Source organism: Pseudorca crassidens, chromosome 9, assembly GCF_039906515.1.
Source record: "Pseudorca crassidens isolate mPseCra1 chromosome 9, mPseCra1.hap1, whole genome shotgun sequence".
Taxonomy (NCBI): Eukaryota; Metazoa; Chordata; class Mammalia; order Artiodactyla; family Delphinidae; genus Pseudorca; species Pseudorca crassidens.
Window position 1 is genome coordinate 9,834,981 of NC_090304.1, and position 17,456 is coordinate 9,852,436.

Sequence of the window (17,456 nt, forward strand, 5' to 3'; positions counted from 1 at the left end):
GAAAATAAAATTTTAGCACATCAGAGAACTGTACTTAGGGTTCTCAAAGTGTGTTCCCCCAACCAGGACATCCGCATCACCACATCAGCATCACCTGGGAACTTGTTAAAGCACGATTCTCTGCCCCCAAAGCAGACCTGCTGAGTCCCACTCCGGGGATGAGCCCAGCAGTCAGTGTCTTGACAGGCCCTCTGATGATTCTGACGTGCACTCAAGTTTGACACTTCCTGCCCTGTAGCATAACCTTAGCCTGATTTCATTCGCTGTTAGGTGTGAATTCTTAACTTTTAGGAACACGTACCTTTGTCTCAAAAAAAACTACAGACCGTAGGGGAGCAACCTACACTCTCAGAAGGAATTTAAGTAAAAAGTAGGCAAGGGTACCGTACCGAGCAAGCCAGCCAGTAGAGCAACCACATCCGGTGAATGACAGCACCCCACTCCCCACTCTGGCGCCCCTGCTCCCCTTCTGCCCCAATGGCCATCCCAAGGCATCACCGACCCTGCAGCTCCAAAGGCAGGAAGCCCACCGACTTCCATAGATGGGCGGGGCGGGGGGAGGGCGGTCAGGCCAGTAACCTCAGCCCCGATAGAGGGAGCTCGCTGAGCCGATTCTGGGGACCCATGGTTTGAGAGCTGTTTATGGTCACCCCTAGGTAGTGTCCCCACCTCTGAGCGCTCAGGGTTTAACGTTCTAGGAGGCGCGGCGGGAAGCCCATTCTTCGCAGACTCTTGTTCTGGGCCCCACTGGGCGCGGACCGGACCCCCGAGGGCGCGGCGGACGCCGGCTGTGGGCTTTCCGTCCCTCCGGCCCCGCCCCGCCCCCGCACTGCGGAGCGCAAAGCCCGGCTGCGGACGGTGCCCCCCGCAGGCCAGGGTGTTGTGGCCGCGGAGCCTCGCGGGCGGGGCGCGCCAGCCTCGACACGGCCCTCCCCGCCAGCCCCGCCAGAGCGCGGCGCAGCCAATGGGGGCCAAGGCGCTGCGCCGGGATTGGGGCGGGTACGGGGCGGCGGCAGGGGCCGGGGTGCGGGGAGGGCGAGGCGAGCGCTGTCAGCGCGATTATAAGGGAGTGAAAAGTTGCCGGCAGACAGCCCGGCGCACGCTCGTACGGCGGCCGCAGCGGCAGGGCGGGGCCGCGGAGCAGCGGGTGGCGGCGGAGGAGGTCTTTGAACGCGGCCTCGCTCCTCAAGAGGTCTCGTTCGGCGAGGTCCCGGCTTCGCGAGGACTTTTGCACGCAGCCATGGGCGGCGTCGGGGAGCCCGGAGGGGGACCTGCGCAGCTGGGGGCGACGCTGCCCACCTTCCGCTGGGAGCAGATCCGCCCGCACAACCTGCCAGGCGACAAGTGGCTGGTCATCGAGCGTCGCGTCTACGACATCAGCCGCTGGGCACAGCGGCACCCGGGGGGCAGCCGCCTCATCGGCCACCACGGCGCCGAGGACGCCACGGTAAGGCCACCCACCGCTGGCGGGGTAGAGCCCAGCGCTCGCTGGGGCCTGCTCGTGGGCACCGTGCCCTGCTCCACCGGCGGGGCCTTAGCATCCTTCTTACTCTCGCTGACCTTTGACCTCCCGGCCGGGGACCCAGAGTTGGGATCTACTAGCCGGGGCCTGATGTGGAGTAGGGAGACCACATCAGCATGGAGGACCCATACCCCCGGCAGTGGACCAGGGCTGGTCTGGAGCAGATCTGTGCGGGGAGGAAGGGGCTCTCAGAGGTGGGTGTGTCATGGCAGAAAGCACTGGCCCTTGGTGAGGGGGCTCCCTGATGCTCTGAGGTTCCTCCTCTCAGTGCTGGCTCTCCCAGACCAGGCTCTTCATGCCGAGCGCTTGCTGGATGCCAGAGGTAGGGCGGGTTCCCCAGGGGCTGGCAAGGATGTGCCTGCCATCAGAGGCTGGAGGCTGGGCAGCAAAGCTTGAGTGAGGCCTAGAGGTCTGTGGCTCCCCAGAGCTGCTGTAAATGGCTCTGAGGAGCCGTGACTCACCTCTCGTGGGCTAACAGCTGCATGGGGGAGAATTTCGCTAGTCAGGCTGGGTGGGCCTCTTTGGGAAGCACATTCACCCCAGGAACAGGCTGGCCCCTGTGGACCCCAGCTTCCCCTTTGCAGCCATGTTCAGACATGTTCTGGTCAAGGAGGAATGTGGCCTGTCCAGTGGGACCATCTGGCAGAGCAGCATCAGGATGAGAGTCCTCACCAGCCCCTTTTCCCACAGTCCCCCAGCTGGACAATAGGACCTGGGGCCGTGACGCTCTGTCCTTGACCATCCAGAATTCTAGGCTGGTCCCACTGGGTACCAGGAAGGTCTTCAAGATTCCAGGGGATGAATCCCTGACTGGCGGAACTTCAGATAACAAAAGCGATTGTGTCCCGTCGCAGGAGGGTCAGTGCCCCTGTTGCCAGAAACATCTGCTCTCTGCCCACTGCCTTCTCCCGTGGCTTGCGCAACCTTCCTGGGACTCTTTTAGGGGGAAACGTGTCTCTTCCTCACTTCCCCAGGAAGCTGAGAGGTTAGGGTCAGAAACCTCCTGAAACCCTAGAAGCTGACCGGGAAAGCCTTGTGGGTAGTGCCGGACGGCCCGGCGGTGGCCACGGCGTTGGAGCTGACTGTGGGCCAGGGAGTGCGTGACCGTGTTAGGCCTGTCCACGTGCGAACGAGGCATGTGTTTGTGCGCGTGGTTATACATGTGTGTGTCGCTGCCAGGGCGTGGGGGGCGTGAGGTGCCACAGCCCCTCCCCCCTCAGCCTGGCTGAGCCCTGACCACCCCTCCAGGATGCTGGGGGCAGCTACTCTGGCCTTTTTTCAACCTCTGACCTGTCGGATGGGATGGAGGTTGGCAAGAGGAAGACGATGGAGAATATTTACGAATCGTTTTTTCCCGCTTGGTGCCCAGGTCTGTGCTGGGGGCCCTCCCGTGTGGGAACCCCATTTAGCTCTAGACCCTGAGACCGGCCCCCCCGTGACAGGTTTCTCACTGATTCATCACCAGTAAGGTCTGTTTTCCCATTTCCATTAAAACACTCTGTCCGTTCCCTGGGGCCAGGTCCCGGCTCTGCCATTGGAGGCTCTGAGGGACCTGGAGCCAGGCATATCATTCCTCTGAACCTCAGTTTCCTCATCTGTAAAGTGGGGACAGCTGGGCCAGACAGTGAGCCGGCGGAGGGCGGGACTGTGCCTTCTCAGCTCCGTGGCCCCAGAGCTGCTATATAGTTGTTCCTGGTCAGTTTACGCTGCCAGCTGAGAAGTGGGAGTGTGCCCTGCAGACTGTAGAGTGCAGTGGACAGCCACGGCATAGCCACGTCTTTGCTGGGTGACCTTGTCTGGTTCGTTCATGGCTGTAACAGGACATGATGTTAGGCCATCTCTTAGCTTCCCCGAGGCCCCAAACCCTGGGCTGGAGTTGCCAGAAATACCTGGTCTGTTCAGGCCAAAGGGGTTGTGAGGAGGCTGGGGTTGGGGGACCCCAGTCTTTGTCTGTGGTGGGCCCACAGGGCAGAGCAGGGATCAGATCACCCCAGTGCCCTGTGTGGTCCAGCCCAGACCCCAGGCACGCCATCCCCGGCCCTGGAACACAGGTGGGGGTGGGGCAGCCATCTTGCCGGGCTCTGTTCCCGCAGCCACCTTTTAGCAGCCCCTGCTGCCCATCAGCTGTTCTCCTGTTCACGCCACAAAAGCCTTCCTGCCAGGAAATGCCCAGAGTTCCTGCGCCGTGAAGTCAGTCTGTGGCCATCCTGGGATACAAAGCCGGGTACCCTGGGGAGAGTGCTCTGGGCCTTGGGCCAGGTTTGTCTAAGAGTCACAGGCGGCCTGAGACTAGTGGAGCCAGCCATGGAGGGGTGAGGCCCAGCCGCTGCTGATCGTGAGTTTACCAGGCCTGGGTGCCGAGCACCTACTGTGTGCCGGGCTCTGAATTCAGTGCTTGATTTATAGATACTCCCTCTCTGAATCCTCATGATACCTCTATGGGACAGGTACTGTTACTGCTATTTCCATTTTAAAGATGAGAAAACAGACTCAGAGAGGCAAAGTGACTTGAAATTAAATGATGGGTCTGGGATTTGAATCCACAGGCCATGCTCTTAACCACCCGCTTCACTGCCACTTAGCTGTTTATTTCATTCATTCATTCATTCTTCAATTATCAAATCATTAAATCCAACAGCAGATATGTAACGAGCATATCCTACGTGCCAAACCCTGTTCTAACCTCTGAAGATACAGCTGTGAACAAAAAAATGTGCTAGGAGGGACTTCCCTGGGAGTCCAGTGGTTAGGACTCCGCTTTTCCGCTGCAGGGGTCACGGGTTTGATCCCTGGTCGGGGAACTAAGAACCCACGTGCTGCGCAAAAAAAAAAAAAAAAAAAATCTGCTAGGAGGATGTTCCTTGGCAGAGGGACCAGCTAGGGCAAAGGCTCGGAGGTGGGACTCCGTGCATTTAAGGAACAGCAAGGCTATCAGCTCTCAGCGTGGCTGGAGCACAGCAGTGAGCAGAAGTGCAGGCAGTGTGGTCCAGAGGTAGCAGGGGAAGCAGGACTTTTGTTTTATTCTAAGGAGAGCTTGAAGGGCAGAGCAGGGAAGCCAGGGGAATCTGATATACATTTAAACAGATCCCTAATGAGGAGGGGGAAGGCAGAGCCTCCTAGGAGAAGGGGGAGGCATTAAGAGAAGAGATGGTGGGGACCTGCCCTCCCCAGGGGAGGCCGCTTGGAAGAGGTGGCCATTCACCTGGGCCCTGGCGTGCAGGTACGTCCAGGGCAGGGGGCAGGTGATGCTGTGGGCTCAGGCACACCAACAGGAACCATTAGGATTTAGCTCAGTGTGGTCTCGAGAAAACAAGCTTCAGAGGTAGTCCTAGCGTTAGCCCACTTTGCAGATGAGGAGACTGAGGTTGAATATGGGTGATTTGAAGGGACCTTCTTGGAACCCTCAAAGGGCAGGGCCTTTGTCCATGGGCTTGGAGGGTGGGGTTTGTATCTGGGAGATCTGGGCAGATCTGAGGCTGTGGAGCGAGGGTGGGGCCGGAGACGGGCTGGCCAGGAGCTCAGACAACCTGGCTCCAGAGCTGAGGAAGCCGTACTCTGGTTCCTCTTACCACGCCAGCGGCCTCGAGAGCTGCCTAAGGGCCACTCCCCGTGAAGTGTGACCTCTCTGGGCTCTGTGGGTGTTTTCTGCAATGTCCCCACCCACCCAGGCCCCTGGTGGGGCAAGAGGGGGATGGCAGTGCCCTGGGGGAGGCGTCGGATCATATGGTGCTGGGCAGGAACTTGGGGAGCAGGGGTGGGGATGCTAGTATCCTAAGCACGCCGGCAGTCCCTCTGCATTTCCTCCCAAGGATGCCCAAGTGGCAGCCATGGGTTTCTCAGGAAACAGCAGCGGGAAAGAGCCAGAGCTCAGTGGTGGAGAGAGGACCCGGGGCCAGAGGGCCTGGCCACTTCAGGCCACCGCGGGGTCAGTGACACCTGTGAGGCCAAGGGTGCTGGATGGAGGAACCCCACCACCACCACCACACCTGTCACCAGGGACACCAGGGGTGCTGGGGGGACAGGGGCAACTTCCTGAGGACATCCGTCCTTGAGCTGGGCTCTGCTGCTCCAGCGGGAGTTGATGCTCATGTTCAGGGCTGTGTGCCCTTTGGCCTCAGTTTCCTCATCTATAAGATGGGGATACTGATAGTGCCTCCCCATTGGCCTCCTGTGAGGAGACCCAGGGAGAGGATGGGAGGGAGCATCTGACCTGGGCGTGAGATCCTGCTTTATCTTCCCACCCAGGAGAGGGAGGGAGGAAGAAATTCCTGGGTGTGTCCACTCTCCCATCCTCACAACCCCCTGCTGCCTCCTGAGCTGAGGTTAAGAGGAGCAGACCCAGACCACCTGAGCCCCCAGCAGCCCTGCTTCCTTCCCTGCTCTACCCCCTTCCTGATCTGGAACATTCCAGATTCTTTGGAGAAGTCACCAGAAATGCTCCCCGCCCCTACCTTATCTCTGGGGTGGAAGGAGGCTGCCAGCCCCTCCTGTTTCCTAGCCTCAGGCTGGCCAGGACAGTGACCAGCAGGGCGCACCTCCACCCTCCTGCCTCAGGCCTGCGGGCCTGAATCTCACGGGACACCAGGCCCCTTCTAAGTGCTCTGCCTGCACTGACTCAGTCCTCCCAGCAGCTCCACGAGATGGGTATTTGTGGTTCCTGATTTACTGAAAAAATATAGGATGGAGAGGGGGTGCGACCTTGTCTGTGGCTCCAGGGCTCAGCTCCTAAGTGGCAGCTCAGATTCCATCCCCTGCAGGCTGGCTCCTGAGTCTCCCCACTCCCACCCTTAACCAGCTGCTACCTGGAGTTCAAGGCGGGGCTGGGGGCAGGGCAGGAGCCACTCTGAGGCTTCCAGGGACTGAAGCAAGGCTGGGTGGGAGCTCTGTCCTGGGAGAGCAGGGACGTCACAGAAGATAGAGCTGGATTCGAATCCCAGCTCTGCCACTACAAACTCTGACCTGGGCAGGCCAGAGCCTCTGTTCCCTCACGGGCAGAATGGTTCAGATGCCTGGCTTGTGAGCTCCTTGCCCACTTACGCACACCTGCCATCCTGCCCCAGCTCCGTGCAGGGCTCTGAGGCCACCCCTGTGAACAAGGGCCTGTCCCTGTCAACCGCAGCTTATGTTTAGAGACATCGTTTGAATTCTAAAAGTTTCACCCAACTCTGTTCCAAGAACCCGTGAGAGGCCTCAGTTGCCATCCCCGTGGGGGAGGGTCACAAAGTTTGCACCTATGTCCCTGGGAGGACGTTTCCAGGCGCATCAGGGGTGGGGCCTCCTGCAGTACACTGAAACTTGGTCAGTGCAGCCCCAGAAGCACCAGGACCACCGTCCCGACCCCCACAGCCCGGTCTCCGAGCAGCCAGCTCCTTGGCTCCCCGGGATGGTGACCAGTCTCGTGACGAGGGCCCCTTCCCTCCACCTAGGAGACCCACTGCCTCCCCTCTGACCAGGAGTGGCCACCCTGGGGCTACTGCCGAGTGGCCACAAGCACAGTTTTACGGTCAGACCAAGTTCTGGTCCAACCTCCATCAAATGGAGCTGTGTGACCTTGGGTAAGTGGCTCAACCTCTCTGAGTCTTCTGCCCAGCTCCTGAATCCTTAAACAGAGGCCAAAGAGGACTGAGTCACATGGCCCCAGCCAATGTTCCAGGAAAAGCTGTTTGCTGAGGTTTTGGTCTGCGGCCAGGGACCCACCTTGTTGGTACTCAGACTGCAAGAAGCGTAGGCTCAGCAGTGCCCACCCAGCCCCAGGAGCCCGAGCTGCTATCCGAGGACCTGGCACAGCCCCGCGCTTTCCCACCCACCAGCGGAAGGCTTGTCCACCAGCTCTGGGATGTCCCTGCCCAGACCTGAGGGGGCGCACAACTTCCCTCCTCAGTGCAAAGTACGTGCCTGGCTGGGGGTCCCTCGGGCAAGCCTGGCTCTGTCCTCCTTCAGGGCATTTCCAGGCCTGGCTTGGGTGAATCAGGACCAAGGGAAAGGAGTTGGGGAGGGAGAGCTGCTCCCGCAGCTCCTCGGCATGGCCCTGGAGCATCTGAGGTCGGCCGGGCGCTGGGGCGGCCCCAGAACAGACACAGAGGTCGTGAGAGCGCGGGGCTGGGAGAGAGGGAAGCCTGGGGCCGGGGCCACCGCACACACATCTGCTCTGTGAGTCTGTGTGCGTGCCAGGCCGTGTCTGTCTGGGTGTTCTTGTGGCCTTGCCTGTGCGCGTATTCCCAAGCGTGTCTGGGAGCCTTAGCGGGTCGGTGGTGGTGTCTGCACGCGTGGAGGCGCACCCTTAAGGCACTGCACTTCCGTGACACGTGTGCACCTCTGGTGTCACGCTCTTTGTAGCATGCCGTGTGCCTCTGTGTGCCACCAGGGCGGTTTCAAAGAAAACGAGAGGTAATCAGAGTCAGCGCTCGCTCAGCCTTAAAAAGGAAGGAAATTCTGACATGCCACACATGGATGAACCTTGAAGACGTGATGCTAAGTGACAGGTCCGTCACAAAAGGACAAATACTGTATGATTCCTCTTCTACGAGTCAATTCTTCTTTTTTCGGCCGCACCTCGAAGCAGGTGGGATCTTAGTTCCCTGACCAGGGGTGGAACCCGTGCCCGCTGCAGTGGAAGCGCGGAGTCTTAACCACTGGACCGCCAGGGAAGTTTCTGTGAGTCAATTCGTAGAGACAGAAAGCAGCACGGTGGTTTCCAGAGGCCGGGGGGAGGTGGAAATGGTGAGCTAGGGTCTCATGGGGACAGAGTTTCAACTGGGGAAGATGAAAAAGGTTTGGAGATGCATGGCGGTGATGGTTGCCCAACAGTGTGAGTACACTTAATGCCACTGAACTGTACACTTCAAAATGGTGACGATGGTCAATTTTATGTGTGTTTGACTATAAAGAAAAAGAAAAAAACCTTAGTGCTCTATAGTCCAGAGCCCGAAAGGCCCTGGGGGCGCGCCCCTTTGATGTTCCCCTGGATTTGCCTAGTTCCAGGCAGGAGAACAGACTCACTCAAGGTCACAGTAAGCGGGGTCAACCAACCACAAGAGCAATCTTCCTCTTAGCTCCCCAGCCAGTGCCGCTCCTGCGGCTCCCCAGTAGGCCAGCGCCCGGGCAGCTTCCTGTGGGGCCAGCTTCCCCTCCCCCCCCTCCCAGGGGCGCTGCCCCATCAAGGCTCTTCCGTTGTGAGGGTGAGGTCTGTACCTATACAACCCCTTCCCCTATTATGAGCTCCGCGGAGGGGCCCCAAGTCAGCCTTCCCAAGGGCCTAGGTTATCCCAGAAGCTACATCCTCTGAGCCCCCAGGTCCTCAGACTGCCCTGCGCCAGTAAGAGAGCAGGCAGCAAGAAAGGGGACCCCTCGGGTGAATCCTGCAGGGGTGGCCTTCAGGTGGGAGCTGGAGGGGCCTGAGGTGCTTCTGTCCCCGGGGATGGGACGGTGTGGGATGTCCTGAAGTGAGTACAGGGGCCCTGCTGTTTTAACACCCACCAGGCACTGCTAGGCTCACTAGCAGCCAGCAGTCACCTTCCCCGGCCCAAGGGGACCCGCCACTACTCCAGGTGCTGCTTCCACAGTTCAGGCTGCTGGCCGGCTGGGGGTTGGCTCTCTCAGAGAGAGTCTCCGAAAGTGCAAAGATAAAAATGGGTTGAAGAGCTGTGAACAGCAATGAGCCAGTGACACCAGGGCTAGATCAGGAAGACTGAGTGAGTCCCAAGCGTGAAGTTCAAGTTTACTCACACTTCAGAACTGCCCGGTGCTAGAGGTCGGGGTCACTTCCTGACCGGTCCCTTTCCACAGCCCTTTATCTTTCCTGGGGTCGCTCTCTTCCTCCAACCCCTTCTCCCGCTCTGCACCCTGCCCCCATGACAGAGAATCACAGGAATGTTAGATTGTTTATTTAACTTACTGTTTAAAAAACTTATATTTTCCACTCCTGCTTTTAAAATCAAGCGAGTTTAACTGTTTGAGCATCTTCGGGCTGTGTGGTCCTCGACTGATTTTTTTTTTTCTCCCGGTGGCCCAGTGGTCGTCAATTGCAAGTTCCCTCACCCACGTTTTACCCACTGCTTGTGTGTGTGAAAGGTGATTAATCTGATGTTTGTGACCCAGTAGAAAAGCATATGATTTCAAGAAAGCTTTCCAGTGATCTTTTTGGAAAAGTCAAACCCTTTCAGGAAAGGAATCAGAGTCTTCCAGGGAGAACTTTCTGTAAATCCTGATTTATTTTTTTAAATTAATTAATTAATTTATTTATTTTTGGCTGCATTGGGTCTTCATTGCTGCGCCCGGGCTTTCTCTAGTCGCGGCGAGCGGGGGCTACTCTTCGTTGCGGTGCGCGGGCTTCTCATCGCCGTGGCTCCTCTTGTGGCGGAGCACAGGCTCTAGGCATGCGGGCTTCAGTAGTTGTGGCGCACGGGCTTAGTTGCTCCGTGGCACGTGGGGTCTTCCCGGACAAGGGCTCGAACCTGTGTCCCCTGCATTGGCAGGCGGATTCTTAAACACTGCGCCACCAGGGAAGTCCCAATCCAGACTTTTAAAAAATACATTTATTTATTTATTTATTATTGTGGCCGCGCCGGGTCTTAGTTGCAGCACGCGGGCTCTTAGTTGCGCCATGCGTGTGGGATATAGTTCCTCCAACCAGGGATCGATCCCGGGCCCCCTGCATTGGGAGCACAGAGTCTTACCCACTGGACCACCAGGGAAGTCCCCTGTTAGTCCAGATTTTAAAATACCCGACCAAATTTGGGGAAGGGCCCCATGGCGGCGTGAAACAGCTGGATCCTGGCAGGCGAGGGGTGTCTGTTGGGGCACCCAAGGTCTGGGGAGGACCAGGGAGGGCTCACAGGCAAGGCTGACCCGTGTGGTCCTATTTCTGTGACGGCGGAAACACCAGGGGACTGCCTGCCTGCCTGCCTGTCCGTCTGTCTGCTCTGCCCTTGCATCAACAGCCCTTCCACTTTGTCTCTGCCTGCTGCCTCTGGGTGCTACTCCAGCCGTCTGTCTGTCCACCTGACTGTCTGCTCTCCTTCAGGATGCCTTCCACGCCTTCCACCAGGACCTCAATTTTGTGCGCAAGTTCCTGCAGCCCCTGCTGATTGGAGAGCTGGCCCCGGAGGAGCCCAGCCAGGATGGACCCCAGAATGTGAGAAGGGCCCTGGTGGAGGCTAAGCCCCCAGTGGGGGGGCTGGAGGGGATGGAAGGCGTTGCCAGTGGCAGCTTCATTGGAAATATCCCAAGGGGCCCTGGGGCCAAGGCTGGCTCTGCCATCCCTTCCTGGGCAGACAGTTGTAGGCAGAGCTGTAGGGACACCCGCACCAGCGTTTGCCGGGCGACCCCAGGCAAGCCCCTTCCCTGCTCTGGGCTCTGCAGCCCCATCTATGATGAGGATTTTGATGAGCTGCACTCTCGGGGTTTTCCCTGCTTCTCAGGTACCCCACACCTTTTGTGGGTGGCGGAGGAGCCTTTGCCGCCAGCCAGCAACCCAGCTCACACCCCAGGCTGGGCACTCTGGTCCCTCCGTCCCCTTCGGCCACAGACCCACGGGTCCTGACACTGGGAGGAGTGGCTGTTGGGGGGGTTCCGGGGACGCCTGGGGCCTCCCTCGCTTCCTCGGCTGACCAGCCGTGCCGCCGTGGCAGGCCCAGCTGATCGAGGATTTCCGAGCCCTGCGCCAGGCGGTCGAGGACATGAAGCTGTTTGAGGCCAAGCCCACGTTCTTCGCTTTCCTGCTGGGCCACATCCTGGCCATGGAGATGCTCGCCTGGCTCGTCATCTACCTCCTTGGCCCCGGCTGGGTGCCCAGCACCCTGGCCGCCCTCATCCTGGCCGTCTCCCAGGTGACCCCAGCACTGTCTTGCAGACACCTAAACTGACCAACAGACACAGGGCCTGGCACACACGGACACTCGGGACATACTTGCTGAATGAATGAATGCCCAGTCCCATAAGTGTGTATCTGTGGGTCAAGCTACAGTTTCAATATGTGAAGGAAGCTCTTTACTTAATAAGCCCAGAGGGAGCCCACGGCTGGGAGCTGGACGGCTGCCGCCCACAGCTCCATGACAGACCCGCAGCCCCTGGACCTCCCGAGGAAACTGGCCTACTAGGCTCTAGAGTGGAGTGCCAGCTTTGGGGGTGCCCTGCGAGCTGGGAGGGCTGGCCGGGGCCCAGGCGGCTCCCTGCCTCGGCTCCTGACCCTGCGTCTCCCCAGGCCCAGAGCTGGTGTCTGCAGCACGATCTGGGCCACACCTCCATCTTCAGGAAGTCCCGGTGGAACCACGTGGCCCAGCAGTTTGTGATGGGGCAGCTGAAGGTGAGGCTGGGGGCAGGTGGTGGGCAGCCAGGGGCTTAGTGGGGGGGCCACACTGGGTCTGCGCAAGTGTGTGGTTGCCATGGAGAGGGGGGCGCGGCCTGGCCCCACTCCTGAGAGCCCCCTCCCCTGCAGGGCTTCTCTGCCCACTGGTGGAACTTCCGCCACTTCCAGCACCACGCCAAGCCCAACATCTTCCACAAGGACCCGGATGTGACCGTGGCGCCCGTCTTCCTTCTGGGGGAGTCGTCTGTCGAGGTGCATGGGGGACACGCTCGGGCTGGGCCTGCAGCAGAGGGGAACTGGTAGTCCCTGAACCCCCTGCTGTGGCCCAGCCCCTGACCCAGCCCCCGACTGTAGCTCCAGGCTGAGCCCCTGCTCTGGTGGTACCCCTTCCCCCTTTCCCAGTTGGCTAGAATCCAAAGTTGCCTTGGCCCCTGGGCCCCAGCCGGCCCCCTGACCCTGCCTGGGACAAGGAGGGCCTGGAGAGCCACCCTCCCCAACGGCTGCCTGTCCCCACAGTACGGCAAGAAGAAGCGCAGATACTTACCCTACAACCACCAGCACCTGTACTTCTTCCTGAGTGAGTGTCCGCTTGTCCCCCTGGGGGTGGGAGCCATGCCGGGGCCTGCACGGTGCACCTGACGCTTCCAGCCCGCTCAGCACGGCACCTCCAGGTCTCTCCCGGCCTCCCTCTGGTCGCCCTACCCTGCAGCCCATGCCGACTTCCATCGCCAGGCCTTTGCCCCAGCCCTTCCCTCTGCCCGGGGTACCTTCCGGCAGAAGGGAGCAACCACAGTCTTGCCTGGAGCTTTCAGAGTTCTTTCCTACCCTCACCACAGGGCGAGCCAGAGCTCTAGGGCAATCGTTGGGGCAACAAGGTGAGGATTAAAGGGCGCGGATGTATAAGGCTGGGGCCGACCTGCTGAAGAGGCACAGGAGGTGGCGGGGCGAGGACCAGCCTGGAGAGGCTCAGACACGGAGGGAATGAGTGAGGACCGGGCCTTGTGGGTGACGCGGGCTCGTCCCAGCAGGATGGGACCAGCGCCAAGTGCCGCTGGCCTTCCTGGGGGAGCAGAGCCCCGCCCCCGGCCCTGTGCCCCGCCCCACCCCTGAGCCCTCTCACGCCCCTCCTTGCAGTCGGCCCGCCGCTGCTCACCCTGGTGAACTTCGAGGTGGAAAACCTGGCGTACATGCTGGTGTGCATGCAGTGGATGGTGAGTGGGGGCCCCGCTCGGGTCCCCTGGGCGTACAGCTGTGGTGGCAGGAGGTGGGGCGTCAGGGGGCAGCCCCTCTCAACCAGCGCAAACAGGTGTGCCTGTGATGGTGCGGTAGGCGTGTGCACCCGCGCAGGGGGCGTGAGTGTGTGCCTGTGTGTGGTTGCAGGGGGAGAGGGGCGTGTGCACGGGGCGTGCTGTGGGTCTCTCACGGTGGGGTGTCCTCCCTGGGGCTAGGGATCCACTGGGCCCCTTCTGCCAGGCGTTGGTCTTCCCGGGCAAGGCTTCCCTCAGCCCGCACCCCTGCACAGCACCTTCACCTCCGTGGTCAGCCCCCTGAGGCTGGCAGGGCAGGGATCCTACCCACTTACCTGGCTGAGACACCCAGGCCCAGAGAGGGGCGGTGACGTGCCGTCCAGGGTGACCCAGCTCCCCTTCCCGGCTGCCTCGAGGCCTCTGCCCTCCTCCTCCCTCCTCTACAGGACTTGCTCTGGGCCGCCAGCTTCTACGCCCGCTTCCTCTTTTCCTACATTCCCTTCTACGGTGTTCCTGGGGCGCTGTTCCTCTTTGTGGCTGTCAGGTATGGCCAGGTTTGGCATGGCGGGGTGTGGGGAGCTCACACACGGGCGGCAGGGGCCCCTGACCTCAGCCCTCCACGTCCCCATCTGCAGAACGGGGACAGTACTGTCTCCCTGGGCTGTCGAGTGGCAAGATCCTGGGGGTGGCAGGCCTCAGGGAAGCGGCCCCGGGGGTGTCCCCCGTCTTGAGTAGGGCAACTCTGGCAGCCTGGCAATGGCCCCTGCACCACTCAGCTGCTTTAAACACTAGCGGGGAGGGCTTGCCGCAATCCCGTAGCACAGATGGGGAAGCCGAGGCCCAGGTCTGCGTGGTCAGCTGGACGCGGGGTAGCGCCTGGGCCTCCCCTGACAGGGTCCTGGAGAGCCACTGGTTCGTGTGGATCACCCAGATGAACCATATCCCCAAGGAGATCGGCCACGAGAAGCACCGGGACTGGGCCAGCTCTCAGGTGGGCAGCAGAGGCGGGGTCCCAGCGGAGAGGCAGGGGGGCGCTGACGGGGCTGCCACGGGGTCGGGCTCCGTGCCAGCCCCCTCACGTGTGCCCCGCCCGCTCCTGGCAGCTGGCGGCCACCTGCAACGTGGAGCCCTCTGTCTTCCTTGACTGGTTCAGCGGACACCTCAACTTCCAGATTGAGCACCAGTGAGCGCGGGCCCCGGGGGCCCACGGGGGTGGGAGTGAGGCCTGAGCCTCTCTGTCCAGTCTTCCCCCAGGGAGGCCGAGACGTGAGCCCTGGATTTCCTGGAGGGCCTGGGAGAGGTGGTGAGCGGGGCCCGGGGGGCGATGGGTGGGTGGGGGTGCCAGCACACGCTCTCCCCGCCCCCAGCCTCTTCCCCACGATGCCGAGGCACAACTACCGCAGGGTGGCCCCGCTGGTCAAGGCCCTGTGCGCCAAGCATGGCCTCAGCTACGAGGTGAAGCCCTTCCTCACCGCCCTGGTGGACATCATCGGGTAAGGGTTCTTTGCTCACGGTGGCTCCCTGGGGGCCCCTGCCCACCCTGGGCCTGGCCAGCCCCGTCCTGAGCACCCACCTGGCTCTCTGAGCTCACGTGGGCTCCTTTGTAGAAGCTGGCATCCAAGGCCTTTCCGATCAGCCTTTCTGCCCTCAGCCCGTGACCTCCCTTCCCAGTGTCCGCCCACGTAGCCAGGGTTTAGGGAGCACCTACCATAGGCCCAGGCCCTGTCCTTGGTGCTACAGACACATCAGTGAGCAAAACAGGCTGACATCCCTGCCTTCCTGGAGCTGACATCTGAGCGGGGGAAACAGAAAAAAGGCAGTTAAAATAAGTAAATTACAGAAAATGTGAGAAGGGGAGAAGTGCTTCGGCAAAAAACAAAACAAAAGCACAAAACCTGAGGGTGGGGGCAGGAGAGGGACTGGGTGGTGCAGGCAGGGTTGCAATTTTTAGTGGGGTGGCACGGTGGGTGGTATTAAGAAGGCAATGTGTGAGCAAGACAGGGAGGAGGGGAGAGGGCTGGCCATGGAGAAATCTAGGGGAAGCAGATTTGGGGCAAAGGAATAGCCGTGCAAAGGCCCTGAGGCAGGAGTGTGCTAGGTGAGTGGGAGAGTCGCTGAGTGGAGGAGGGGCACGATTTTGGAAAGATGCTCTGGCTGTGGGAAGGTACTGATGGGGCAGAAAGAACAGAGTGGGGGTTCCTGCAGCTGTCCAGGGATGACATGGCTTGGCCCTGATGGTAGCCTTGGCCGTGGGGAACAGAGGCCGGATTCTCAGCCAGAGCTCTTCCAGCTCTGTGCCTTAGCACATGCTGTTCCCTTTACTTGGATGCCCTTCCTTCTATACTGGTGTTGGAACACCTACTTCTCCTTTTTTTCTTTTTTTTTAATTAATTAATTAATTTTTGGCTGTGTTGGGTCTTCGTTGCTGCGTGTGGGCTTCCTGTAGTTGCGGCGAGCGGGGACTACTCTTCGTTGCAGTGTGCGGGCTTCTCACTGTGGTGGCTTCTATTGTTGCGATCACGGGCTCTAGGTGCGCGGTCTTTAGTAGTCATGGCTTGCGGGCTCTGGAGTGCCGGCTCAGTAGCTATGGCGCGCTGGCTTAGTTGCTCGCGGCACGTGGGATCTTCCTGGACCAGGGCTCAAACGCGTGTCTCCTGCACTGGCAGGTGAATTCTTAACCGCTGCGCCACCAGACCCGCCTACTTCTTCATGGCCCTTCCCAGCCCAATCCTTGGGGCCACTGCCACTTGGCATGGCCCCTTTAGGACACCTGGCATAGGGTTTCCTAGCAAGTTCTTGATGTTTCTGGTTCCTCTGCCTGATGTCAGGCTCCTGGTGGGCAGATCCCAAGCCTTAGCGGGGCTCAGCAGGAGGAAGCAACAGAGAGAGCTGGGTGAAGGAGAGACAGGCCCACCCTGGTTCCTGCCTGGACTTGGCCTTGGCTGCCCCCCTCCCGACTCAAGGTCTAGGTCCCGCTCCAGTTAATGAGCATGTAGCCTCCTCTCCCAATCCTCCCCTCCAGCCCCACCCAGCTGCCTGCCCCAGGGGACAGGGACTCACCGGGGAACGGGGACATCTCTACTCACACTCCTCATCGTGGGGGGAAGGGGTTAATATTTGCACTTGAGTCCCTTACCTCTTCCTGCCCCCCGCCTCCCAGGTCCCTGAAGAAGTCTGGCAACATGTGGCTGGAAGCCTACCTCCACCAGTGAAGGCAGCGGCACCCAGGGCCCCAGCGCCACCCAGCCACCCAGCCGGGCTCCCCCACCTGCCCCCACCTTGCCCTGCCTCAGCCTGAGGACCCTGCCCGCCGTCCTGGGCCCCCTCCCCGCCTGCTCCACGCCCCTCAGGCCATGGCTCTAGACCCCACGGGACCAGGGCTGGGGGCACGGTATATAAAACCACATGGTGAGCATGGCATGTTTTCCTAGCGCAAAAATTTAGGGAAAAAGGTTATTTTTATATAAAAACAAACCCAGATATATTACGGAGTAGAGTATTGAATTCGCATGAATTTTGGAGCTGGAGTTCAGATCCTTCAGCCATCAGGGTCTTGGTGGGGCGAGGGGGTAGTGGTGGGTGGTGGCTTTCCGAGTTGCGCTCCGCTCTGGGTCAGGGAGCTGGCATCTGCCTTGGGCTCAGGTCACCTGAGGGCCTGGTTCCTTCCTGTTCTTCACCCACTCACCAGCAACCTTGGCAGATCACGCTGGGCTCCCCTCACTTTACTCCTTTGCACAGTGGGACAGGGGCTGGCAGCAGATGGGGCCTCAGGGCTGAGCGCCATGTCTGCAGGAGCCCCCGGGGGGCGCAAGAGGCACCCCTGTCCTGGATCTGCACTGGTTTCTTGCAGCCTCAGCCTCAGCGCTGAGGGGCCTCAGAGGACCACGGGCAGTGGGTCCCCTGCTGATCTCCAACCCACACTTGACATCACACCTGTGGAGGTGCAGCTGACCATGCTCAGTGACCTCAGGAGGTGATCCCGGATCCCCCCAGTGCCTGCCTGGGGCCAGGTGCTTGCCTGCAGTGAACCATTCAGGCGGGACCCCTGGGAAGGGGCTGTTTCCATCCCTAGAGTCTGAGAGCACAGCGCTGTCCTTCACTAATAAGCCTTGGGCTCCTCATCTGGAAGATGGGTGTGGTTGGCCTGGGCCTGTGGTGTTTGGACACTTCTGGGGAGGGATTTGAGTTGCCTCTTGGGGCTTCCTGAAGGTGGGAAGAAGGGCTTCCTCCGCTCCCAGTACACACACACTTCGGCAGCTCCAAGCTGAGCAGAAGGTTTCATTTGAAGAAATGTCAGCAGCTTAAAAAACAAAAAAATTGAAATGCTGAGCTAGAATTTCTCTGAGGGACTTTCTGGAGTGGGAGCCGCCATCTCCCCACC

General features: G+C 60.2%; 1 protein-coding gene across 2 annotated transcripts; it reads left to right on the top strand.

The window, feature by feature from the left end:
- The first annotated feature begins 1,039 nt into the window (after positions 1 to 1,039).
- FADS3 (fatty acid desaturase 3) lies at positions 1,040 to 16,559 on the top strand. 2 transcript variants are annotated; one of them, XM_067748783.1, is made up of 12 exons: positions 1,043 to 1,447; positions 10,545 to 10,655; positions 11,152 to 11,349; positions 11,724 to 11,825; positions 11,958 to 12,080; positions 12,345 to 12,405; positions 12,963 to 13,039; positions 13,522 to 13,619; positions 13,970 to 14,066; positions 14,179 to 14,258; positions 14,443 to 14,568; positions 16,236 to 16,559. In XM_067748783.1, the coding sequence occupies exons 1-12, from the start codon at positions 1,241 to 1,243 to the stop codon at positions 16,285 to 16,287; spliced, it is 1,332 nt and encodes a 443-aa protein (XP_067604884.1). In that variant the 5' UTR covers positions 1,043 to 1,240; the 3' UTR covers positions 16,288 to 16,559. The 2 variants fall into 2 exon arrangements, with proteins under 2 accessions (XP_067604885.1, XP_067604884.1); XM_067748784.1 differs by lacking the exons at positions 14,443 to 14,568; positions 16,236 to 16,559 and adding an exon at positions 14,319 to 14,397 and having other exon boundaries at positions 1,040 to 1,447.
- The last annotated feature ends 897 nt before the right edge of the window (positions 16,560 to 17,456 follow it).

What these genes read in the sequence shown, in the direction of transcription:
- FADS3 (XM_067748783.1), top strand. Translation starts at nt 1,241, where the DNA reads ATGGGCGGCGTCGGGGAGCCCGGAGGGGGACCTGCGCAGCTGGGGGCG. An exon ending in GCACCTGTACTTCTTCCTGA is followed by an intron (nt 12,406 to 12,962) that starts GTGAGTGTCCGC and finishes CCCTCCTTGCAG; the next exon opens with TCGGCCCGCCGCTGCTCACC. An exon ending in AACTTCCAGATTGAGCACCA is followed by an intron (nt 14,259 to 14,442) that starts GTGAGCGCGGGC and finishes CCCCGCCCCCAG; the next exon opens with CCTCTTCCCCACGATGCCGA.